The following is a 27711-nucleotide window of genomic DNA, read 5'->3' as shown; positions in this document are numbered from 1 at the left end:
TGTGATTTTTTTTGCGGGACTGCGACATTGCGGCCGACAGATCGGACCCTTGACTGACATTTTTGACACTTTTGGGGGTACCAGTGACATTACTACAGTAATCAGTGCTATAAATATGCACTGTTACTGTAAAAATGACACTGGCAGGGAAGGGGTTAACTTTATTGGAGAGGGAAGGGTTAACGTATGCCTGGTGCTTACTAACGTGTGTGGGGGGAGGGGACTGTGTGACACAGACACAGATCGCAGGTTCAGCTATGCTGAATCCTGCAATCTGTCACTGTTTGTCACTTAGGAGATCCGCCCGCATTGTTTACACAAGCGGGCGGATCTCCAAACTCGATCCCCGCCGCTCCTCCCCTGGCCCGACTCCTGCTGTGACTGAATACAGCGGGAGCGAGCCTCCGGCGGCACGCGCGCGCGCCGCCCACAAGGGGAGGAGTCCAGCGACGTAGGTCTACGTCGCTGGACGATATCGAGCCACTTTGCCGCGGTACAGTCAACGTGACCGGTCGGCAAGTGGTTAAAAACCAAGAGCTCGAAGTTGAAACTGATACCACTGCCGTGCTCTCCAGCATTCCAATAAAGCAGTGATGTCACCTGAAGCCCCCCCCCCATACGTTTTATCACCTGAATGTGACGTCATCAGGAGCATTGGCTACAATGTTTGCTGCGGTGCTTAACTGTAGTAGTACAGTAGTCCACAGCAACATAGTCCATTACCAGTGGTGGCCTTAAGAACAGGTCCCATGGGGGGGATGTGGCCTGAAGGAAAGCTTACATAGTAACACAGGTCCTCACTGTCTGCTTCCCACCTTGGACCCCCCCCCCCCCTCCTCACGAGGTCAGCTCCCCTGCATTTATGCCCTTCACAAGGGGAAGTGGCACACTTGTAGGGGAATCTATGTCACAAATGACCCAACCCCTATAACCATCAGCCACAACTTTAAAGTAATAAAACATTGGCAAGGTTTAACCCAAATAACCAATACCATTGTAGGAGTCTGCCCACAAGCCTCTGACACCCAAAGAGCCATTTATAACAAGACATAATAAATTAAATTTAAAAAAGTTATTGCTTATATTAAATGTACATTTTCAAAAATAAATGCAACGTAGACAAAAGCAGTTCTTCTCTGGCTAGAAGAGAAGAGGTTTATCCACATTTTCTTCATCTGTTCTTAGAACAAGGTAATCACTCCAAAATGTATTTTTATTATTTGAATTATCCTGGTTTCCTCAGTTTTTTTCTTCAGTATTTTCTGTAAGTCCATGGTCACTCATTTCCTTTATTTTCCTTCTGTAGTATTGCATAAAGTGCTCTTAATTCTCACCAGGCCTACACAGGTTTGAGAGTTATTGAAGTCATTCTCTTTGGGACACTATATATGCTGATACAGTATAATAACAGTATCCAGGTGGTAAAGATAAGAGTAATCTTTACAAATGGCCACCAAAAATATAATTCTAAAGCTTATATGAGGGAGAAGGGGTTGTGCAACGAAGGAATAAAAGAAAGGCATGTCTCTTTAATATAGGCAATTCTGTTACGCTGTTGGTCCACCACCCATCCCGCTTTGTATTATGTAGGAGGGTGGTTGTTGTGAAGGGTAGACAGGATAGGATCCAGGAACTGCTGAAGGTTGTGGAGCTGCGGGACAGCTCTGTAACACAAATACCTGGGAAAAAATAATATATTAGATGTATAGATGTACAACAAAACCAGAGATAAAAATACCCTTTTCATTTCAGTCCTTAACCAGGACTTCCTAAAACATAATTTCTCAACCTTTTACCCTTAAAATAGTTTTAAGATGTTTGAGGAACCCCTGAGTAAAAGAATTCCACCTACAGCTCATGAATGATACATTTGATCAATACCCTTGAATAGAGTTTTAAATAAGTAATGAGGCTTGCCTACTGTAGCATATTTGACACCCAGACAGATAGTTTTGTTACTAACCCCCTAAAAAATGATTTTAGTAATATTCTTAAAATAATTAATTTGATAGGGGACCGCACTCAAATAAATAAATAAATATCAATCCAATAAGTGCAAATTAATAGAACTACAAATATAAATATAAAAATAAATAAATCACGTGACTCCTGGTGACGTCAAACGCACACTGACGAAACGTGTCGGGTCCCGTATAGCACCACTACGTCACTTCCGGTCTGTGAGGCGCAATTGGAATGCGGAACAGCATTCTGGAACTCTAGCCGGTTGTTATACTTTGACATGTAAGTTACTACAAATTTTTAATAAAACGATGTTCGGAAATACTACACCGTAAGCTTCCCTACATTCTATTTATTTATGCTGGAAACCTGAAAACCACGCTGATTAACGAGTGGACTATAGTGGACACCCAAAGGGCTATCTGGATTCTTGAACCACGCTCATTGTTGAGTGGTTTACAGCGGGACACCATAGAAACCCCAAACCCCAAGGGGGTATGTGGTAAGTGGGCTGTGCATGCGGTGGAAGTGGAGGAAAGCACATACCCACTGAATGGATTTGGATGAATGATACCTACCCACCATCACTAATAATATAAACACCAAAAGCACTTTACAATATTTAATACTATTTATTTATTCGCCACAGACTTTCACGATTCACCAAAATAGGAATTGATTTATTTATTTTTATATTTATATTTGTAATTCTATTTATTTGCACTTATTTGATTGATATTTATTTATTTGAGTGCGGTCCCCTGTCAAATTAATTAGTTATCAACTACACTGTTGTCTGGACAAGCGGCTCAAATCTTGGTATATACTACTACTGGCGAAGGAAGCTGGAACGATACCGCTTCACACTGCTACAGTGTATCCCTGCTCGAGGCTTTGCTGAGCGGCGTCCCTAGCATTGGATTGCTTTTTTATGTGCAGAATCCTAGTGTCTGGTAGACACCATCTATGTGAGTGTTTTTAATCCTTTTCTCTAATAAACAAGTATATACAATTTTACGCTATGATTGGCATTACTTTTCATGTCTTCTCATATGGATCATCCTGAGATTTATCCTGGGGTGAATGGCTGCATATTAACCGCTTGCCGACCGCCGCAAGTACATATACTGCGGCGGTCAGCCCCTCACAGGCATAGTGATGTATCAGTACGTCACTAGCCTGTGAGGCTCTGGGGAGCGAGCGCGCGCCGGCGGCGGCGCGCTCCCACTCCCGCGCGGTCACGGACCCCCCGCGCGTGTGACCGGCGGACCCGATGTCCGCCGGTCACTCTGCGATCGTCGGGGGAGAGGGAGAAAGGTAGGCGGCTAGTGTAAACAAGCCGCTTGTCATTCTCCCCTGTGTAGAAACACTGATCATACGGTTCTACTATGTAGGACCGTTGATCATTGTTCCTACAGCTCAAGCCACAGCCAATCACAGTTAGAATCATGCCCCTAGGGACACACACAGCCCCTCCCTCTCAAATAAAGTTAACCCCTTCACTGCCAGTGTAATTTTACAGTAACAGTGCATATATATAGCACTGATTACTGTAGAAATGTCACTGGTAACCCCAAAAGTGTCAAAAATGTCAGTCAAGGGTCCGATCTGTCCACCCCAATGTCGCAGTCCCGCAAAAAAAAAATTGCAGATCGCCACCATTACGCGTTAAAAAAAAACAACAAAAATTACAAAAATATTTCCCTTTGTTAGTAAACGCGATAACTTTTGCGCAAACCAATCAAAATACGCTTTTTGTGATTTTTTTTTACCAAACATATGTAGCATAAAACAAATTGGCTGAAAATGTTAAAAAAAATTTGATTTTTACTTTTTTTTGGGGGGGAATTTCATATAAAAAAATGTGAAAAATATAGTTATTTTTGCAAAATTGACGCTCTTTTTTTGTTTATAGCGCATGATCAAAAAATCGCACAGGTGATCAAATACCACCAAAAGAAAGCTCTGTTTGTGGGGAAAAAAAGGATGTCAAATTCGTTTAGGTACAGCGTTGCACGACCTCGCAATTGTCCGTTAAAGTCACGCAGTGCCGAATCGCAAAATACCCCCTGGTCTTTTAGCAGCCAAATACTCCGGGGCTTAAGTGATTAAGGAGAACCGATTGCTGGCTGATCTCTGTTGGGGTTTTGCTTACTTGCCGGTTTATAATTTTAACAGCAGAATTTCTGGTGAGTTTGATCTTGGTAAACTAATAAGGCACTGTGGTTGGAAGGATCCTCACGTGTGAACACCGAGAACACTTCGGTTTTGGAAACCAGCACTCTGCACTTTGTCACTAGATATTTGCATATGGACTTTATTTGATGGACTTTTTTTCACACTTTTAATTTTAAATTATTTTCTTTGGTCAACTTTATATACTTTATTTATTGCAGTGATTGTTTTTTTTATTGGCAAAGGTTGTGCACATAATATTTTTGCACCAGCACTTTTTGTTATTATAGAACAATACATTGTATCAAATGAAATGGTGTAATAGGTGCGCTGATACGTGTTAAAGCTGCAACCAAGATCCTTATACCTAATATGGAAAATTGTAAATGTTAAAATTGTATGGTGCGCTATAACTTGAAAAATGTGTCTGGTGCAAATCCAAACAAATTATGTGAAAATGTACCAATAAATATACATTCTTATATACAAGGTGAATCGGTGAATATTCAATTGATGAATAAACAATATTCCAATGTGCTGAAACAAATGTCCAACTAAAATCAAATTGTGGTGGAGGAATTTGATTTGAGTTGGACATTTGTTTCAGCACATTGGAATATTGTTTATTCATCAATTGAATATTCACCGATTCACCATACAATTTTAACAAATACATTATATCAACACTTTCCCATTAGGGGAATATAGTTGATTACCATTCACATTTTTTTTTTTTAAATAATGGATTTAAATTATTATTGTTTATTCATCAGTTGGATATTCACCAATTCACCATACAATTTTAACAAATACATTGTATCAACACTTTCCCATTAGGGGAATATAGTTGATTACCATTCACATTTAAAAAAAAAAATGATGAATAAACAATATTAATTTAAATCCATTATTTTTTTTAAAAAAATGTGAATGGTAATCAACTATATTCCCCTAATGGGAAAGTGTTGATACAATGTATTTGTTAAAATTGTATGGTGAATTGGTGAATATCCAACTGATGAATAAACAATAATAATTTAAATCCATTATTTTTTTAAAAAATATGAATGGTAATCAACTATATTCCCCTAATGGGAAAGTGTTGATACAATGCATTTGTTAAAATTGTATGGTGAATCAGTGAATATTCAATTGATGAATAAACAATATTAATTTAAATCCATTATTTTAAAAAAAAATGTGAATGGTAATCAACTTTATTCCCCTAATGGGAAAGTGTTGATACAATGTATTTGTTAAAATTGTATGGTGAATCGGTGAATATTCAATTGATGAATAAACAATATTAATTTAAATCCATTAATTGAATATTCACCGATTCACCATACAATTTTAACAAATACATTGTATCAACACTTTCCCATTAGGGGAATATAGTTGATTACTATTCATATTTTTTTAAAAAATAATGGATTTAAATTATTATTGTTTATTCATCATTTGAATATTCACCGATTCACCATACAATTTTAACAAATACATTGTATCAACACTTTCCCATTAGGGGAATAAAGTTGATTACCATTCACATTTTTTTTAAAAATAATGGATTTAAATTAATATTGTTTATTCATCAATTGAATATTCACCGATTCACCATACAATTTTAACAAATACATTGTATCAACACTTTCCTATTAGGCGAATATAGTTGATTACCATTCACATTTTTTAAAAAAATAATGGATTTAAAAAAAAATATGTTATTAATTGTTATATTTCTGCTCACCATTTCCCTTGATGTAAAGAGTTGAACTCTTCACACTATTGCACTTTAATAATATTTATTACAATTTTTGCATATATTATTTTTTGAAGCACCTTTCTAAGCATTAGCACTTTTGGATCAACATTGATCTATTTATTTAGCATATTTTTTTTTTTTTTTTATATTAAGTCAGGAGTTCAATACTCACACTGCAACAATAAGATTTAATATAGACAAACTCACGGGATCTGTGCCAATTTTTTCTTGATTACATTATATACTACTATCGATATATTACATTCTTAACCACTTTATAAATTTATCCACTAATTTATTTACTCATTTATACACCTATGACTCACGCAGATATACACTAATACTCCTCAAATCATTTGTAATATCAATCACGTTGTCATATATTATTATTGCATTTTCACTCGATCATCTTTTATCCTGTGCGCAACCGTGTATATTTACACTCTATTTTCCAATGTTCTTAAAATTAATAATAAATGCAGAAAAGAAAGGCCGATAGTAAAAATTGTGGTGGCTTCTAACAGTGATCAGAGTACAAAGATTGGAGCCCAGAGTACAAAGATTTAGGAGCCCACTTACCCCAGAATGCAGTGCGCCACGGAAGATGCAATTTTAGTGCATTGTGGCACTATGTGGCGCCCTGTATTATTCAGCCTATTCAAAATGGTTGGGCTGCCACACACTTCAATGCATTGAAAGGTCCTGCTGCATATTTTTGCAACACATTGCAAAGCATTTTGTGCGCTGCTATGAACGGTCATGTAGATGTGTTATGGTTGTGAGCTGTGATGCCATTTAAAAGGAGTGGCACCGCTACACACAAATGCATACATGGTACAACAGGCTCCTATGACTTTGTGTTAAAGCTCTGCAAGCCTAAAAAGATATGAATTCTCTGGCACTTACCTGAGTGGGTGGTGTTGGATTTGAGACAGCCCGACAGCCAAACACAGAAAGCTTAACAGAAAAGGAGAATTGCAGCAGATATGTAAAAATGAAAAATCCACGAATAACATGGCCTCCAATCTGTACATGAAACATAAAAAGCACATTAAAGGGTGAGTATACCCAAATCTGATATTTAGATGTTGTGGAGTTACAACACCTGACAGTTTCTCTTATTTCTTTATAGACATTTTAGCTGGAATATCTGTAATACCTAAAATTACCTGGTGATCAGGGACAGAGCTGGGAATTATGACAAGGACATCTCTTTGTTGAAGCACCTAAGACATTTACAACTGAAGTTCACTGGAAAAAAACCCCTACAGCTTTAGTACCCCCCATGTGGTAGGCTTCAGATGTGGCTCCTTGCAGTCTGGTGCATTTTCCCGGCCACCCCTTACGGGATTGGAAACACCTCCATTTTGGAAGACGACTCTTTAGTCATCAATATGTTCCCTGGTCCTTGATTGATATAGCTAATATGGTAAAGTTATTCTACATGTCTGTATACATTAATGCTATATCATGCAATTACTATATGTGCTTTAATTGCAAAACATGTCCTTTCCGGACATCTCAGACCCCTTGAGGAAGACCTTACTTCACAAGTCGAAACGCGTCGGGTTTTCCGCATTTCATGTGATGATCTGTACTATGCGATTATTGTTCAATCTTGCAATGTCATGTTGCTATGTTTGTAACCAGAGCTCATAACTTACGAATCTTCCTTCGGGATTTTACAATTTCTCCCTATTTATCAATAAATAATTTTTTTATATAAATTTGTAGTCCCAAATATTCTATATAATTTTTCAACATTTTCTTGCTGCCATAAAACCCCTGAGGGTTTTGCTTCTGTTCTTAGTACCACCAGTTACCTTTATTGAAGTATATTCAACATAGTGTTGGCAGCTGAATCCTGGAGAAATCTTCACTGCAGGAATGCCTGTCCTCTTCCTCTCTCTAAACTTCTGGTGCTACAATTGTTAGCAGTAGTAATAAGCTGACTTTTGCCCATTCAGTCCCCTGTTTGGTTGGAGTCAAACATCTTATCTAGAAGCAGTATTTCTACTGTTTCTACATATGACAGCTTCCCGCTGTCACTGATTCTTAAGGAAGAAGAGGGTTCTCGCATTCACAGCATCCCCCGGAAGAGCTGATTTCACCAATAATCCCTGACATGTAAGGAAAGGGACAAGGATACTGCATACAGCCACTGGCCATATTATGGCAATGATGTCACCTCTATTCCTCCCCCTTATTTTACATAGCTGTTGACAGGTCAAGGAGCTGTCATGTGACTAGTTTTACCTTTGTGATCAGGTGACTTTTTTGTGAATGAGTAGGGGAATTATGTGCCCCATACTCATGTACGTAGGGGGAAATTAGTATCTGGGGTCTCCTTTATCATTAAAGGGAGCTTCCATATTCCAATAATCCCCCCTACATACAGAAACCCACAACCACCGGCTTGTAGAGGGCATCGTGATTTATTTCTAGGTGACTTTTTTGTGAATGAGTAGGGGTATTATGTGCCCCATACTCATTTACGTAGGGGGAAATCAGTATCTGGGGCCCCCTTTATCATTAAAGGGAGCTTCCAGATTCTAAAAAAGCCCCCCTGCTCACAGAACCTCACAACCACTGGCCAGGGTTGTTGGGAAGAGGCCCTTGGAGTCTGACCAGTACACAGGATTCTCCCCTCTTTTCACAGATTGTGTTACAAGCATTGTAATCAATGACAAGGAAGGAGGACGAGGGGGCATGTCCCCATCAGACCATCACCAATAATCCCTGACATGTAAGGAAAGGGACAAGGATACTGCATATAGCCACTGGCCATATCATGGCAATGATGTCACCTCTATTCCTCCCCCTTCCATTATATAGCTGTTGACAGGTCAAGGAGCTGTCATGTGGCTAGTTTTACCTTTGTGATCAGTCGTGTGTCTTTTTTTATTTTTTCTGGAAAGTCGGATAGGGGTATTATGTGCCCCATACTCATTCACGTAGGTTGAAATCAGTATCTGGGGTCCCCTTTATCATTAAAGGGAGCTTCCAGATTCCAATAAGCCCACCTACCCACAGAAACTCACAACCACCGGCTTGTAGAGGGCATTGTGATTTATTTCTAGGTGACTTTTTTGTTAATGAGTAGGGGTATTATGTGCCCCATACTCATTCACGTAGGGTGAAATCAGTATCTGGGGTCCCCTTTATCATTAAAGGGAGCTTCCAGATTCCAATAAGCCCCCCCTACCCACAGAAACTCACAACCCCCGGCTTGTAGAGGGCATTGTGATTTATTTCTAGGTGACTTTTTTGTGAATGAGTAGGGGCATTATGTGCCCCATACTCATTCACGTAGGTTGAAATCAGTATCTGGGGTCCCCTTTATCCTTAAAGGGAGCTTGCAGATTACAATGAGCCCCCCTACCCACAGAAACTCACAGCCACCAGCTGGTAGAGGGCATCGTGATTTATTTCTAGGTGACTTTTTTGTGAATGAGTAGGGGTATTATGTGCCCCATACTCATTTACGTAGGGGGAAATCAGTATCTGGGGGTCCCCTTTATCATTAAAGGGAGCTTCCAGATTCCAATAAGCCCCCCTACCCACAGAACCTTACAACCACTGACCAGGGTTGTGGGGAAGAGGCCCTTGGAGTCTGACAAGTACACAGGATTCTCCCCTCTTTTCACAGATTGTGTTACAAGCATTGTAATCAATGAAAAAGGTTTTGTCAAGGAAGGAGGAGGGGGTATGTCCCCATTAGACCATATGTACTGCTGCTCTGCCTGAAAATTTGAACCTGGAAACTATTGCAGAACCATGTGTTCAGAGCCAGGAAGAGGACAGGCATCCCTTCATTTTTCCAGGATCCAGCTGAATGCACATGGGGCATACGTCATTGCAGGTAAGTGATGTAACTTAAAATATAGGGAATTTTTTTTCAGCTAAACGTCAGTGTTAGGAAGCCAGGAGCTGGGTAAACCCACCAGGCTCTTCCTATGACTAAAATATCACTTTTTGGGATGAATCATTATTTAAAATATTATTGTTTAACCTATAAATGTAAAATACAGTTAAACAAGTCTGCTTTGCTCTAAGCCTTGGACAGAAGTCAGCAGGAGGTAAGTACCTGTAGGGGAGTATGGCTCAGCTTGGGGTAGTTTATGGGGCTAGGTGCCTGGTCTGGGGAGTCTTTCTAAAAATCCTCAACTTGTCCTTTTAAATAATATTATGGAACTTTAGGCAAAATGTTTTTGCTTGGTAAACGTAGAAGAATAGAACCCTTGCCAGGTTTTTAATAAATTATTTTCACTAGCAGGATAGATAGATAGATAGATAGATAGATAGATAGATAGATAGATAGATAGATAGATAGATAGATAGATAGATAGATAGATAGATAGATAGATAGATAGATAGATAGATAGATAGATAGATAGATAGATAGATAGATAGATAGATAGATAGATAGATAGATAGATAGATAGATAGATAGATAGATAGATAGATAGATAGATAGATAGATAGATAGATAGATAGATGGACGAAAGGACATATAGATACTTACAACTAAAGTACTACATTCATCATAAGAAATACCAAAGCAGATATATAAAACAAAGTAATCCACAACGTTCAGTATCAGTCCAACAAGAGAGACAATGGATATTGCAATGCATAAGCCCAGGGAGCCTTTTATCTGTAAGAAAATAAAAACACTTTGCTTAAAAACTCATCTTAAAGTGATAATAAATATATATTTTTTGTTTTTTTTTAATAATAAACATGCCATACTTACCTGCTCTATGCAATGGTTTTCCACAGAGCAGCCCCGATCCTCTCCATCTCAGTTCCCCTGCCCCCCCCCCCGCCCCACTCCTAGATCCTCCCTCTTGACCAGTGCCCTCAATAGCAAGCCGTTTGCTATGAGGGCACTGGTGAGTGCTCGCTACGGAGCCCGGCTCTATGCATCTGTAAGCCAGAGCTGCGCCCCCCCCCCCCCTCTCCCCTCATTGCCTTGCTGGCTGTGCTTGACTGCATTGGGAGTCAATGGCTCCCATTGCTGTGTCTCAGCCAATTAAGAGAGAGAGACCAGGGAAAGCCGAGGTTCCCATGCACATCACTGGATCAAGAGGAGGCGGGGGGCAGCACACGAAAGGTTTTTTAATTTTGTGCATAGAATGCATGAAGGTAAAATACCTTCAGCCTGTACAACCCACTTTAATCTTTATGTATTTTGTTTTTCGATCACAATATGCATTGTAAGTTTTTCAAGTGTTACTAAACCCACAACAGTAAAATCTGTCTATAGATGCAGAATAGCATGCTTGTTACTTGTTATAATCACTGTGTAACTTAAGTGATGAATCCTCTGCATTGTGTAAAAAGGCTGTGTGATCCTGTATGCCCAGATCCTCCCCCTCCTGGACGGTCACTCTGGACAAGTCCAGATAAGACACAGTAAGTGTAGTTCAGCTGCACGTGCTCAGTTTGCTCTCTATTGCTCAGATAACACTCCCTGGTTTTAGCTGAGCTATTCAGGTCTCATGGTATTAAGATCACACATGTGGGCGTGTATACAGATCCTATATGACAGCCCAGTCCCTCCCTCCTTCTACATGCCCAGTAGCTAAAAAAGAACGCAGTGGGTGGGATGTCACATCTTGATTGATGGATGATTTTTTTTGGGGGGGAGGGTACATGTGATCAGCACAGGGCCAATCAGCACTGTCCAGACATGTTCAGACAGAGAATTACGGTTCTTGAAGCCTAATGGGACAATCGTGGGAGAAATGAAAACTCCTCCTACAAACTACCAGCACTCACTGATACAAGTCACAAGATTGCTCTAATTGCTATATACTAGTGATCGACTGATATTGGTTTTTCGTTGCTGATACCGATACCGATATTTTGGCCAATGCATATCGGTATCAGCCGATATTGGACGATATTTTTGTACATTTAATTTTTTTTTTTTTTATTACTTTTTGTGGAGGGATCTGGGGGTCTAAAATACCCCAAACCCCTCCTCTGCACTTAAAAGCATTCAAAACGCCAAGTTTGGCTGTTTTGAATGCTGTCATCGTTTTGAATCTGGCGCCAGACAGCACCCGGAAGTGATGTCACTCATGACATCAGTTCCGGGTTTTTGCATGGAGACCCAATCAGAGCCGAATGTGTCTTTGATCGGGTCTTCGGCGGCCGTGCAGGCTGGTTGCCCGGGTCTCCCAGTGGGACGGGAGACCCGGGCGAGCCGCGGAAGGCGGCGGGAGGGGGGACGTCCTCTCCTGCTCCTTGTAATGACAGCCAAGCGGCTTCTCAGCTGCATTGGTTGTCATTACAAGACAACCAACTGTCCGCTATGGACGCCGGTACCGGGGTGATGCCTCTAGCTGCAGGCATCACTCCGGTACAAGCACTTTCCCGAAATATCGGTAACCTCCTGGGCCGATTCCGATATATATCAGGAAAAGTGCATATCGGCCCTTGATATATCGGCTTTGCCGATAACCGATCGATCCCTACTATATACAGCTGATGAGAAAAGGCATTTATCAGTTTATATTTACTAAAATAATTGCATATCTATGTTTTGTGTACTGTAGGAGACCGCATATAGTGAATTCAGGATCTGGGTTTAGTAACACTTTAATTATAATGTCATAATACCAGTTGTACACAGGCAGCGTTTGAAGAAATAGAAAATCATTTTTTTACTAGCTTGTACGTGCTGGGTTTTGCTAATCTGCACTCTAGAAGAAGCAACATCAGGTTCATCTTAAGCTGACAGAGTATTGCACCTCTCTGCACACACTAAGGATTGGTGAGGCAGATTTACTAAAGGAGTTGATAATGTGCACACAATAAAATGAGAAGGTCCACTTTGATTGTCCAATCACGTGGCAAGAACATCCTTGTTTACTTCATCTGCAAGTGTTTGGATAATTGAAATTAATATTCAGAAGCAGTTTATTGTGTAAACATTTTCAAATCCTTTAGTAAATCAGCCTCCTTGTCTCTGTCTTAAGATAGTAGAGACTCCAATTTCTACAGCTGCTGAAATGTTCTCATGGTAGGAGCTCTTCCCTGGATTGAAGATTAAGGTGGGGTCTTGTAGACAGGTGCAGATTGGTAGAAGCATTGTCACCCTACTGCACATGGTCCTTCAAGTAACCCTTAGGCCCCTTTCATATGGGCCCCAGTGAAATGGAGTCCACTTTCTCAGAAGGGATAGTCACAGTCCTGATCTCCCCTACAGCAAAATCCGATGGAAACAGACTGCCCGTCTAATTTAAATTTTCCAGATGGACCACCATCTCTTTGTATTTTGCAGACAGGATCGGATAGCGGCGGATGTCAGCGGACATGTCACTGCTGACATCCGGCGCTCCATAGGGGAGACTGGAGGGTCTGATCAGGTCCACTGGAAAAACTGACAGGTAGATCTGATTGGACAGCCCATGTGAAAGGGCCCTTTGGCATCCTAAAATGACTGTGCATGCCTTCTACAGATCTAGTAGGTTGCCCAAGGGCCAACTGAGGGCTCACGGTAATTAAGCTCAAGCTAACAACATTGCTACTATTTGCATGGCAATGGCTTAGCGTTGTCAGTCTGAAACAGGAAGTGCTGTTGCTGCCAGAATGGTAAGAGCTTTGCATCAGTCATCACAGTTATTTTGTTTAACCACTTAAGCCCCGGAAGATTTTACCCCCATTCCGACCAGGGGGTATTTTGCGATTCGGCACTGCGTGACTTTAACGGACAATTGCGCGGTCGTACGAAGCTGTACCTAAACAAATTTGACGTCCTTTTTTTCCCACAAACAGAGCTTTCTTTTGGTGCTATTTGATCACCTGTGCGATTTTTTGATCACGCGCTATAAACAAAAAAAGAACGTCAATTTTGCAAAAATAGCAATATTTTTCACATTTTTTTATATGAAATTCCCCCCAAAAAAAATGTAAAAATCAAAATTTTTTAACATTTTCGGCCAATTTGTTTTATGCTACCTATGTTTGGTAAAAAAAATCACAAAAAGCGTATTTTGGTTGGTTTGCGCAAAAGTTATCGCGTTTACTAACAAAGGGAAAGATTTTTGTCATTTTTGTTGTTTTTTTTTTTTAACGCGTAATGGCGGCGATCTGCGATTTTTTTTGCGGTACTGCAGCATTGCGGCGGACAGATCGGACCCTTGACTGACATTTTTGACACTTTTGGGGATACCAGTGACATTTCTACAGTAATCAGTGCTATATATATGCACTGTTACTGTAAAAATACACTGGTAGTGAAGGGGTTAACTTTATTTGGGAGGGAGGGGCTGTGTGTGTCCCTAGGGGCGTGCTTACTACTGTGATTGGCTGTGGCTTCAGCTGTAAGGACACTGATCAACGGATCTACATAGTAGATCTGAGTGATCAGTGTCTTTACAGCGAGGAGAATGACAGGCAGCTTGTTTACACAAGCTGCCTGACATTCTCCCTCTCCCCCGCCGATCGCCGAGTGGCCGGCGGACATCGGGTCCGCTGGTCACACGCGCGGGGGGGTCCGTGACCACGCGGGAGTGGGAGCGCGCCTCCGGGGGCCCGCTCTCGCTCCCTAGACCCTCACAAGCAAGCAACGTAGCCCTACGTTAGTTTGCCTGTGAGGGGCTGACCGCCGACGTAGATAGTCGTTCGGCGGTCGGCAAGTGGTTAAGAAAACTACAGTGAGGCATGATGCTAAACATAATAACGTTTTATTTTGGGTTTCCATGCATTCATCCATCCTGTTTTACACCCTCACTAGGCTTTAGCAAACAGCTTTTGTGCATGTTTAAATTGTTGCAACAATATATAAATGAGATGGTTATTGTCCAGTGATTCTAAATTCATTTTGGGAAAAGACCAGGATGTTTTTGGATACTTCCAGAACTCAGCGGACCCCCTTTGACCAACAAAACATCAAGAGAAAAATGGCACTCAGTTAAGTTTGATTTCCCTGAAAGATCTTGTTCCTCCAGTATAAGGATGGTGGCATCTAAAGGGTAAATGGTCTTCTAAAACTGGTAAAAGTTTGGTTATGAATGATCAGTGTTGCATAGAAAACATTCCTTTCCTTTTTATATTCTTGGGGCAGCATGGTGACTACTAGGAGGTCAGCACTAGGGAAGCTTCTTGAAGGCCGGTTTCAACCCAACCAAGGACCCAATCTACTTGATATTTGTTTGGGTCTGCTCTTAGTATTGCACAGAATGTTAATGGCTCCCACTCAATAATGTCCTATCTGTGTATGTATTACTGTGATATGGAAGCTAGAAGGTGAAGAATGTTCCCCGCACAAGAGCAATACAATTTATGTCATGGTCACTCCAGTGGTGCAATTACTGTGTAGCACCCTACAGGTAGGTGCTAGGTAAAGATATAGTGAGCCTTGTCTGCCTAACAGCAGGGCTGTGATTTGTTAGGTAGGGTGTCAGGGCTTCCAGATGTGCCTGCTGAGGGGAGAAGTATCCCCACTGGCTCCTGTGAGAGGCTTCTCATAGGGCAGTGTGGGAAGCCCAATCAGGGGACACATCCCAGCTTGTAACTACCCCAGGAGGCAGATTAAGCTGCAAAGGATTCTGGGAGTGGGTATAAGTTTGGGGGAAGTGCGTGACAGGTTGTCTTTTGCGCGAGCGGAGTCCCAGGAGGGAGAGTGCGGCTGTCTCTCCTCCTGTCTGAGGAAGGTGGATGTCTCGGGGTGTCGCCTGAGAATCCAGAGAGTGCTGAGCTGAGCTGAGGGGATCCGGTGTGCCGAGAACCTGCGGAGCGTGAGAGGGGTCCAGTCCCAGGAAAGCCTACACAGGTCGTAACTACTGCGGATTGCCCCTGGGGGTCTGCCTAGTGTCAGAGGGGACCACTCCGGGAGAGGTTCTGGGATCCAGTGTCAGCTAGCGATAAAGGGGGTACCTAGGTTGAGGACCCTAAAGTTGTAAAGGGGGTACATAGTCAGTGGACCCTAAAGAGTTCAAGGTAAAAGGGGGCACCTGCAGTTTGGGTCCCGAAGTGTTCGGAGCGTGTCAAAACAGTGACAGTTACACAGAGTTCTACAATATACTACCTCAAGCTGTACCAAGCAGGGGAAAGCATTTGGTGGCTTACACAGCACAACAGTATCAAGAGTTTCTACAGTTTTCAGTCTTGGATCTACAGGACTATAAGTCGGGGATTCATCACTTTCTTGAAGTTACAGAGTGTTCTTAGAGTCAGTGAGCGTTGGCTGGTGCTGGCTAGCGCCAAGGAAGTGCCAACAGGCATTTTTCCAGGATCAAGTCCCAATTGTAATTAGTTAAAGCCGAAAAGGAGTATCCCACTCATTCCCTTCTCACATTCCCTTAATTTCCAATAAAAACCACAAACAAAGATGCCGGAGTTGTCACTGTCTCAAATGTCACACCTGGGGACTCAGCTCACATGGGCTGGCAAGGATTCCGGTGTAACGTGAGAATTACCTACCCCGTGAGAAAAACCTACCCTCGTCACTTCCGGCCAGGAGCAGCTGAGCAGCGCAGCAGTGCGCATGCTCAGAGCTCCGGATACCTGATGGAAGAACTGAGGAGCTGACTAGTGCGCATGCGCACTAGTATGGAAATATGTCGGTGTACCGTGAACAAAACCTACCCGCGCGGCGGTTACATAAAACAGCTGTGCAGCACTATGAGTCATCTCCGCTCCTGTCCCGGTCACTTCCCTGCTCTCGGCAAGTAAATATAAAAGCGGCTCTTGGCTCCGTGATGTATGTTTTCATAGACCCGCCGCCACTTTTATATTTACTTGCCGATAGCAGGGAAGTGACCGGGACAGGAGCGGAGATGAGTCATATTGCAGCACAGTTATTTTAATGTAACCGCCGCATTACATACAGTGCCGTGCACCGGAAGTGACGAGGGGTAGGTTTTTCTCACGGGTAGGTAATTCTCACGGAACACCGGTACTAATAGCAGACCCACATCAGGCCACAGGCCTGGAAACCTTGCTACAACTGTTTAGGAATTATTCTACCCACCTACTACCTTATCAAGGGTGCCTCACTCTCCCTGTTGAATTTGTTATTTAAACCAAGAAATATAACATGAAAACCTAAATTGAATCTAAATCCAAATCCTTTTTTTTTAGCTTTGAATAGAGCGTTGATGGGTTAGAACCTGTTTTAGGATTTTAGATATCAGATTATATTGGGATGAATTCAGGGAGATATAAGGAACCAGAGGGTGATTCTACATCCCCAAAGTCTAGCCACCATAAATGTCAATTTTAATGTGCTGACTTTTTAGCATATTCTTTGCCATAGAAGCAATTAGACTTAATTGGTGTATAAGGATCGATTATATTAACGCACTTACCAGGGAAACGGAAGGCTTGGACACGGCTCTCAGTGACAAAGACCCTGCTAAGATGCTCTGAAAAATATAAGCAAAATGCACTTTAACTGAAAAAATGGTGGAGCAGTGGTTTTAGACTTTGTCATGTAGGATTGCAGATCTCACTTGATGAGTTCATAACTTATTGGAAAAGTATACCATTTAAAAGTCATGATTTTGCTGGTTGTGTGCATTTTTACATTAACAGCTTACTTATTCACTCGGCATGGGATAAAGAAACAAGAAAATGCTGGAGTCTGGTTATGATCCTCATTGACTTTATTATTTAAAAGTCAGGAGCCTACACTTATAGCAAGAGCATGAGCCACAATTAAGGCTACATTCACACCTGAGCGTAGCGTTTTCGCAAGTTTTTTACCGCGATTTTTACCGTGATTTTACAGGCGTTTTTTGTGCAGGCGTTTTTAGATTGAATAGAGACCAATGGAAAACGCCTGTAATCTGCCCAAAAAGAAGCTCATGTACTTTTTTGAGTGTTGGGCGTTTTGCTCACAGCGTCAAAACGCTCAGATGTGAACAGGGGCCATTGAAATGAATAGGATTTGTCTTGTTGCGCGTTTTGAGAGCTGATCCTAGAGCAGAAAAACTCCCCCAAAACGCCTACATGTGAACGGAGCCTTAGGCTGCAAAGTCTTGATAGTGTATGCTGCTGATTTTTTAGTAAAAATCAAAAAGGATCCTAGTCAGACTCCAGCGTTTTTGTTTTTTTTCTTTGCTTCCTGGACTGGAATTGTTGGTGGATAGGAATCCAACTGTGGAGAAGACATTCCTTGGGCTGCATAGTTGGAGAGGTAGAGTTTATTTCTCTGTTTGGCAAGGGTTTGCTTTAAATAGCTTTTCACTCATCCATGTTCTATATGGGTGTGCAGCTGGAGATAAGATGCTCCTCAGGGGAGGTGTGTATGGTAGCTCCTCTGGCATGATGCCTGATGTGTATGGTAGCGTCTCAGGGGTAGCAACCGAAGTGTATTTTATTTTATCCACTTCCTTCATGACCAGATCCTTTTCTGCTATTTAGTACTGTGTTACTTTGACTGGTAATTGCAGTCATGCAACACTATGCCAAAATGAAATTTACATATTGCTTTTTCTCAAAAATAGAGCCTTCTTTTGGTGGTATTTGATCGCCACTGTTTTTTTTTTTTTTACATAAATTAAAAAAATATGGAAAAAAAAAACTATATTTTTTACATTCTGCTAAAAAACATATCCAATAAAAAATATTTACAAAATATCAAATTTCTGCATATATATATATATATATGTATATATATATATATATATATATATATATATATATATATATATATATATATATATATATATATATATTACATAGTTAGTCAGGTTGAAAAAAGACACAAGTTCATCTGGCTAAACCAATAAAAAAAAAGTAAAAAAAAAAATTTGGAAACCCAACCATACAATCCCATATACACAATCCTATACCCACAGATGATCCAGAGGAAGGCGAAAGAACCCCAGCAAAGCATGATTCAATCTGCTACAGCAGGGGAAAAAATTCCTTCCTGATCCCCGAGAGGCAAATGGATATTCCCTGGAACAACTTTACCTAAAAAAATTTTTAGTACCCACTTATATTAAGTACACCCAGGAAAAAATCCAGGCCTTTTTTAAAGCAATCTAGTGAGCTGGCCAGAACCACCTCTGGAGGGAGTCTATTCTACATTTTCACAGCTCATATGGTGAATATACACACTGGAATTATTTTTTTTTTATACTACTAATGGTGTTGATCAGTGTTTTAGAATGGGACTGTGATAGTGCAGCGGACAATCTGACACTAACTGACACTGGCTGGGAACTAACTAACTGACATCAACAGTGACACTAATGCAGTGATCAGTGATAATATTATACCCTCTCACTGTACTCATGACACTGGCTGGGAAGAGGGTAAGCGAAAGGTTAAGTGTGTGACTAACAAATGTTAAGTTGTGTATGCTGCTTTTTACTAAAAATCTCTTTGCAGGTATAAGAAACAGAGATATTGTTCCTTCTGTACAGAGTCCTGTGTTGAAAGTCAACACAGGGCTTTGGGCTGTGATTGGACACAGCCGATCAACAGGTCTCCGCCATAAATCATTGGCTGGGACCTGCTCTGAGACTGTCGGCTGGGGGGGGCACTCTCTAAACCCGGAAACAGGCAGCAACGTATCAGTTCATCACTGTGCCTTTACGGGCAGGCCAGCCATCCACAGTACAATGCAGGCGGATGGTTCAGTAGTCGTTAATAATCATCTTCCGAATGGTATATTGTCAAAACAAACAAGAAAGAAAAATATTAATCACCTAAATCTTGATCACATTATAACACTTAACCATTCATTTTAACACAAATAAAGTAAGAAAATGTATTACAAGAAATTTAGATGTATAACTGCATTGGATGTATTATTTAGAGACTGTGAGCCCACAGATATTAAGATGTACTATTGAATTATATATTTTTTAAAGATCGATTTACAGTTCCTTAAAGTATTTTATCAATATGAAGTGTATAAATTGTCATATGTCAGTTTTCTGTACATATGTATGTATTATAACTGTATTTAAAAAAAATATATATATAAATATATATATATATATATACAGTGGGTACGGAAAGTATTCAGACCCCCTTAAATGTTTCACTCTTTGTTATATTGCAGCCATTTGCTAAAATCATTTAAGTTCGTTCTTCTTCCTCATGAATGTACACATAGCACCCCATACTGTCAGAAAAACACAGAATTGTTGACATTGTTGCAGATTTATTAAAAAAGAAAAACTGAAATATCACATGGTCCTAAGTATTCAGACCCTTTGCTGTGACACTCATATATTTAACTCAGGTGCTTTCCATTTCTTCTGATCATCCTTGAGATGGTTCTACACCTTCATTTGAGTCCAGCTGTGTTTGATTATACTGATTGGACTTGATTAGGAAAGCCACACACCTGTCTATATAAGACCTTCCAGATCACAATGCATGTCAGAGCAAATGAGAATCATGAGGTCAAAGGAACTGCCTGAAGAGCTCAGAGACAGAATTGTGGCAAGGCACAGATCTGGCCAAGGTTACAAAAAGATTTCTGCTGCACTTAAGGTTCCTAAGAGCACAGTGGCCTCCATAATCCTCAAATGGAAGACATTTGGGACGACCAGAACCCTTGCTAGAGCTGGCCGTCCGGCCAAACTGAGCTATCGGGGGAGAAGAGCCTTGGTGAGAGAGGTAAAGAAGAACCCAAAGATCACTGTGGCTGAGCTCCAGAGATGCAGTCAGGAGATGGGAGAAAGTTGTAGAAAGTCAACCATCACTGCAGCCCTCCACCAGTCGGGGCTTTATGGCAGAGTGGCCTGACGGAAGCCTCTCCTCAGTGTAAGACACATGAAAGCCCGCATGGAGTTTGCTAAAAAACACCTGAAGGACTCCAAGATGGTGAGAAATAAGATTCTCTGGTCTGATGAGACCAAAATAGAACTTTTTGGCCTTAATTCTAAGCGGTATGTGTGGAGAAAACCAGGCACTGCTCATCACCTGTCCAATACAGTCCCAACAGTGAAGCATGGTGGTGGCAGCATCATGCTGTGGGGGTGTTTTTCAGCTGCAGGGACAGGACGACTGGTTGCAATCGAGGGAAAGATGAATGCGGCCAAGTACAGGGATATTCTGGACAAAAACCTTCTCCAGAGTGCTCTGGACCTCAGACTGGGCCGAAGGTTTACCTTCCAACAAGACAATGACCCTAAGCACACAGCTAAAATAATGAAGGAGTGGCTTCACAACAACTCTGTGACTGTTCTTGAATGGCCCAGCCAGAGCCCTGACTTAAACCCAATTGAGCATCTCTGGAGAGACCTAAAAATGGCTGTCCACCAACGTTTACCATCCAACATGACAGAACTGGAGAGGATCTGCAAGGAGGAATGGCAGAGGATCCCCAAATCCAGGTGTGAAAGACTTGTTGCATCTTTCCCAAAAAGACTCCTGGCTGTATTAGATCAAAAGGGGGCTTCTACTAAATACTGAGCAAAGGGTCTGAATACTTAGGACCATGTGATATTTCAGTTTTTCTTTTTTAATAAATCTGCAACAATGTCAACAATTCTGTGTTTTTCTGTCAGTATGGGGTGCTATGTGTACATTCATGAGGAAGAAGAATGAACCTAAATGATTTTAACAAATGGCTGCAATATAACAAAGAGTGAAACATTTAAGGGGGTCTGAATACTTTCCGTACCCACTGTATATATATATATATTTGACATTAATCAAGGAACGCACAATAAAATTGCAATTTGAATTTACCCCTTGTTATAGTTCACAAACGTCATTTAAAGTCCCAAAACTATTGTTTTTTGCTTTATATATATATACATATATATCTATAGATAGATAGATAGATAGATAGATAGATAGATAGATAGATAGATAGATAGATAGATAGATAGATAGATAGATAGATAGACAGATAGATTGATAGATAGATAGATAGATAGATAGATAGATAGATAGATAGATAGATAGATAGATAGATAGATAGATAGATAGATAGATAGATAGATAGATAGATAGATAGATAGATAGATAGATAGATAGATAGATAGATAGATAGATAGATAGATAGATAGATAGATAGATAGATAGATAGATAGATAGATAGATAGATAGATAGATAGATAGATATAGGGTGGAGGCACATAGACATTGAATGTGTCAGATCATACTTTGCTTTTCTTCAAGAAAATGTATTGATTAAGAGCAGGGGAGGACTGGCAAGGGGGGCAGGGGGGCAATTGCCCCCCGGGCTTGTCTGAAAAGTGGTAAAAACTGGTAAAAAGGCCTCACTCAGGGCTGGATTAATGTAGGGGGCCAGACACTGTATACAGCTGCAAGTCCAAAACCAGGTGGGCATGGATGGTAAGCTGATTCGATGGTTCAATGGGCCACTTGACTGGACTTGCCCCCCAGGCCTAAGGCTGCCAGCCCTCCCCTGATTAAGAGCCGGTTCACACTGGGGCGACCTGTCAGGCGACCTAGTCGCCTGACAGGTCGCCGTAGGTCGCCTGCCATAGAGAAGCTATGGACCCGTTCTAATAGGAGCGACACAAGTCGCTCCGACTTAGAAAAAGGGTCCGGAGCTTCTTTGGGGGTGACCCGGAGCGACCTGCATTGACTTCAATTATATGAAGTCCGTGCCGGCCGCTCCGAGGTCACGGTGTGAGCTGCGCACCGCGACTTCACAGGTCGCCCGGCAAAGTCGGCTTGCCCCAGTGTGAACGGTTTCTAACCATACACTTTTTATCACAAATGCTAAACATTATCATTCCAAAAAAGCCTAAACTAAGAAGACTAAAAGCATAATCATTATCTACATTAGACAGCAACCCCTAACAATTCTCAAAACCATGCCACGTAAAGAAATAACTAAATAGACAAGTGATTGCATTGTTTTAAACTACATTTTACATATTGGCACCTTCGAAGTTAAGAACATAAAATGTCATTTTCATAAAAACAAAGTATTTTTTTACTTACAAAAACAGGTCCCCAGAATGGGATTCCACTTTTCAAAGCAGTATAGGATGCTGTATAAATGAGGCCAATACCCATCCCAATGTGTGCGATGCCAACAACAATCAGGATAGTCTAAAATCAGAACAACAAGACAGTTATTTTCCATGCTGACTGCACCTAATTTTTTTTTTAATGCATACATTAAAAATTGCTGTGAAGAAGGAGCGCCGCTGCCTGTCCATCGGCAGCACCCACACTCAGAAACGCGTCACACTCTTGTGACATCATCCACCAACGACAGCTCACCAAGCCTCGGTTTCATCCGGCGGAATCTCAAGCCTGGTTCCCACTCCTGCTCCATCCACCGCTATTGCCGGCAACGGTGAACTTCCTTCCGATGGTGGCGCTTACTGGATGATGCACACCCCCACCCGGTATACACCCAGGAGGGTGCCTCCCTGAACCTGTTACCCTGAACCTATGTGAGTGTTTTATTACACACTAAAACATATTTTAAAAGTCTACAATTAGAGGCGCCTCTTCTCTTTGTTCATCCATAAAACAAGGTGACAATGGATAATGTGTCTTTATCCAGTGGCATGGGACAAAGAATGCAGTTGCAACTCGCCTCTCCTCCTGGGGAGCCCATAAGGCCTACCCTAGCCATGTCCAACTGAGACTGATCATAATGTATGCAGACCTTTCTAATTAGCTGTCAGTTTTAGAAAATGAAGGCAAAGACTTAAATCAAAATCTACAGAACAGTCTACAGACGGATTTGCTTAAACCCTGTAATGTAAATAGTTGATCTTCAGCAGGTTGTTTACTACTCAATCAAACCTTGGGGCTCTGGTTTAGGATTGAATGGGATCTAGCACAGTCTAGCTTGTATTTAGGAGGTACTAAACTTTCTTATTAGGGCAACATTTTATAACAAAATGTAGTATACATATATATATATATACAGTGGGGATCGAAAGTTTGGGCACCCCAGGTAAAAATTTGTATTAATGTGCATAAAGAAGCAAAGGAAAGATGGAAAAATCTCCAAAAGGCATCAAATTACGGATTAGACATTCTTATAATATGTCAACAAAAGTTAGATTTTATTTCCATTATTTACACTTTCAAAATAACAGAAAACAAAAAAATGGCATCTGCAAAAGTTTGGGCAAACTGCAGAGTTAATATCTTGTGCTGCCCCCTTTGGCAAGTATCACAGCTTGTAAACGCTTTTTGTAGCCAGCCAAGAGTCTTTCAATTCTTGTTTGAGGTATCTTTGCCCATTCTTCCTTACAAAAGTCTTCCAGTTCTTTGAGATTTCTGGGCTGTCTGTCACGCACTGCTCTTTTAAGGTCTATCCATAGATTTTCAATTATGTTGAGGTCAGGAGATTGTGTAGGCCATGGCAAAACCTTCAGTTTACGCCTCTTGATGTAATCCCCCATGGATTTCCAGGTGTGTTTAGGATCATTATCCATTTGTAGAAGCCATCCTCTCTTTAACTTCAGCTTTTTCACAGATGGCATCAAGTTACCATCCATAATTTGCTGAAATTTTATTGAATCCATTTTTCCTTCTACGCGTGAGATGTTCCCTGTGCCACTGGCTGCAATACAACCCCAAAGCATGATTGATCCACACCCATGCTTAACAGTTGGACAGAGGTTCTTTTCATTAAATTCTGTACCCCTTCTTCTCCAAACGTACCTTTGCTCATTCCGGCCAAAAGTTCAATTTTAACCTCATCGGTCCACAGAACTTGTTTCCAAAATGCATCAGGCTTGTCTATATGTTCATTTGCAAAGTTCAAACGCTGATTTTTGTGGTGAGGACGTAGAAGAGGTTTTCTTCTGATGACTCTTCCTTGAAGACCATATTTGTACAAGTACCTCTTTATAGTGGAATAGTGTACCACAAATCCAGTGTCTGCCAGATCTTTCTGGAGGGATCGTTCAGTCAAACGTGGGTTTTGAATTGTTTTTCTCACAATCCTGCGAGCTGTTCTGTCTGATATTTTTCTTGGTCTTCCAGATCTTGCTTTAACTTCCACTGTTCCTGATGACTGCCATTTCTTAATTACATTCCGAACAGAGGATATTGACATCTGAAAACGCTTTGCTATCTTCTTATAGCCTTCTCTAGCTTTGTGAGTGTCAACTATTTTCAGTTTCAGTTTTCTAGACAACTGCTTAGAAGATACCATGGTGCTGATTGTTGGGGCAAGGTCAGATGAGTCTGGGCATTTTAAACCTTTGAGATTGACATCACCTGGTCTTCCCAGACGATGATTGAAAACAATCCATGACTGGCAGGTCTCCACCTTGCAAAGGGGGCAGCGCAAGCTATAAATTCTGCAGGGTGCCCAAACTCTTGCAGACGCCATTTTTTTCTTTTCTGTAATGTTGAAAGCGTCAATGATGGAAATAAAATCTAACTTTTGTTGACATATTATAAGAATGTCTAATCTGTAATTTGATGCCTTTTGGAGATTTTTCCATCTTTCCTTGGCTTCTTTATGCACATTAATACAAATTTTTACCTGGGGTGCCCAAACTTTCAATCCCCATTGTGTATATATATATATATATATATATATATATATATATATATATATAGGGCTTTTTTCTCAGAAAATAGGTGCAGGAACTACCCCCTTCTGAGTCAATTCTTGTCGACACCCCCTACCCACCTCCGAGCACCGTTCCTTGGTTTCTTCCCCTACCGACTTCCCAGTACCAACCCTTTTAGAGAATACAGAGCCCAGTATAATTTTGTGGTGCTAAGTAATTTGTATGGAATTTGAAGAGGTACTTTACTCTCCCAATCAACATTTGCTTTAATCCTCATGCTCCTAGCATTGGTAAATAGATAGGAAAGTATATCATAATTACTTAATATTGTTTTAAAGTGGAAGTAAACTTCCCTTGTTTGTTTGTACCTATAGGTAAGTCTATAATAAGGCTTGTACTGTAAATATCTCCTAAACTTGCACCGTTTAGGAGATGTTTACTTTATACGCTGCCGATTACGTCATCGTTGCATGTGCTCTGAAGTAATTCTGCCACATTAAGTCAGACTGATACTGATTAAAGCAGAGCTCCAGTCTCCTTAAAAAAAAAAATTAAAAGTCAGCAGCTACAAATACTGTAGTTACTGACTTTTAATATAGGGGCACTTACCTGTCCAAGGATCCCGTGATGTTGACAACTTAAGCCGATTCTTCAGTCTGCTTCAGGTGCGGGGCGGCCTAAAATGTTATAGATCACCGATCAGAGATATTACCCAGAGAAGTGGGAGTGGGTACCTGTCAAAACCAAGTACCTCCCCAAAAGTGCCAAATGGGGCAGTGGAGGTGCAAAAAAGAGTTTTTATGCTTTTGGATGGAGCTTTGCTTTAAGTAACATTATACCTTTGCTGCATATTCATGTTGACTCGCCTAACAGAGAGTAATGCCTGGTAGCCTTCACTCCGAGCATACAAAATCAAAACAAATTCAATTGGAAAGAGGTTGTCTTTAAGGATGGTGTAAATTGAATTTGCTGGCAGGTATATTCACAAATGGCACTTTTCCACTGCAAGTACCGGCTCGGCTCTACTCGGCCCTGCTTGGCCCGGTTTGCTTTTCCACTGCTGGTACCGCATGGTACGGTGTTGGAACGGTTCGGTACTGTACGGTATAGGTTTGCTTTTCCACTAAAGTAGTACTAAAGTTAAGTGGGTGGGATAACAACGGGGTGGGTGTGATTCTCTGACCAATCAGTGGCTAGTAGTGACTGCATGCAAAGGATTGTGGGATATGGTACCAGTTTGGTACCTGTTGGAACCACAATCGAGTAGGTACTGTTTTTTCAGAGCCGTACCGTACCGCACCATTCGGTTCCATGCAGTGGAAAAGCAAACCTATACCGTACCGTACCGAACTGTTCCGACCCTATACCATGCGGTACCAGCAGTGGAAAAGCACAAAAGCGTGCCGAAAAGCGCCAAAATATAGGCTGACCTATAAATCTTCTTGGACACTCGGTTCAGTTCAGGCAAACACATTCACCCAATTCAGGAAAACACTTTCACCTAATCATTAGGAGCTTATTCTTGCAAAAACACGGAAAAAAACTTTTTATTTCTCACACTTACCCCCAGAGTTTTTTGTTTGCCCTGCAGAAATACTTGAAACATAGTTGACTGGGTCATTGGTGGTATAGTTGTTGGATTGTTCCATTGTTGAAGAGTGGGAGCATTCCACATCTGAGGGTTAGGAGATACATTATGTCCAAGGGAACTTGGAGGAACATTCCACTGGGCAGGTGGAGGGGCAGCAGGATTGGGTTGTGCAAAATTATTATTCTCCGATTCGTTGCCGAACTGGGTAGAAGACATTTTACAATCTCACTAGAAAAGGGGGAAAAAAAACAACAAAAATGAACACCTAGATGTACTGAGTGAATAATATTGTACATATTCCATGAAAATATTAACCGTTTCCCGACCGCCCGCCACCTATTTACTGAGGCAGTGCGACTCTCCTGCGCAAACCGACGTAGACCTACGTTGGTCATGCTCCTGCAGCTAGGGGTGAGCGTACAGCAGCAGAGGCGCACTCCCGCCCCCACTCGGCAATGGGAACTCCGATGCACGGGGCAGGCAGATCCAATTGCCACCTGACACCCGCGATCGCTCCCCGCTGAGAGAGAAGAACGGTCAGCTGTTGTAAACACATCTGACCGTTCTTCTCCCTGGAATGATCACAAAGCCCCTGTGATCCTGCTATATAGGATCACAGGTCTCTATGGTCATTTCAGAAGCCACGCCCCCCCACAGTTAGAAACACTCCCCTAGGCTCACATTTAACCCCTTGATCACCCACAATGTTAACATCTTTACTGCCAGCGTCATTATTACAGTAACAGTGCATATTTTTAGCA

The 27711-nt window shown here is 41.3% G+C and overlaps 1 protein-coding gene across 1 annotated transcript; it reads right to left on the bottom strand.

Annotated features, from left to right (window-relative positions):
* Window positions 1-1547: 1547 nt before the first annotated feature.
* Window positions 1548-27166, bottom strand: LOC309562518 (membrane-spanning 4-domains subfamily A member 8-like; the record flags this gene model as incomplete). The annotated part of the gene is made up of 6 exons (XM_082266758.1): window positions 1548-1679; window positions 6809-6928; window positions 10428-10559; window positions 17227-17283; window positions 22808-22918; window positions 26924-27166. The coding sequence occupies 6 exons, from the start codon at window positions 27164-27166 to the stop codon at window positions 1548-1550; spliced, it is 795 nt and encodes a 264-aa protein (XP_082122884.1).
* Window positions 27167-27711: the final 545 nt, after the last annotated feature.

Source organism: Pelophylax lessonae (assembly GCF_965119305.1).
Source record: "Pelophylax lessonae genome assembly, chromosome: 9".
In the NCBI taxonomy this organism is placed as follows: domain Eukaryota; kingdom Metazoa; phylum Chordata; class Amphibia; order Anura; family Ranidae; genus Pelophylax; species Pelophylax lessonae.
The sequence above is the reverse complement of the archived record's forward strand: the minus strand, read 5'-3'. Positions and strand labels throughout refer to the sequence as shown.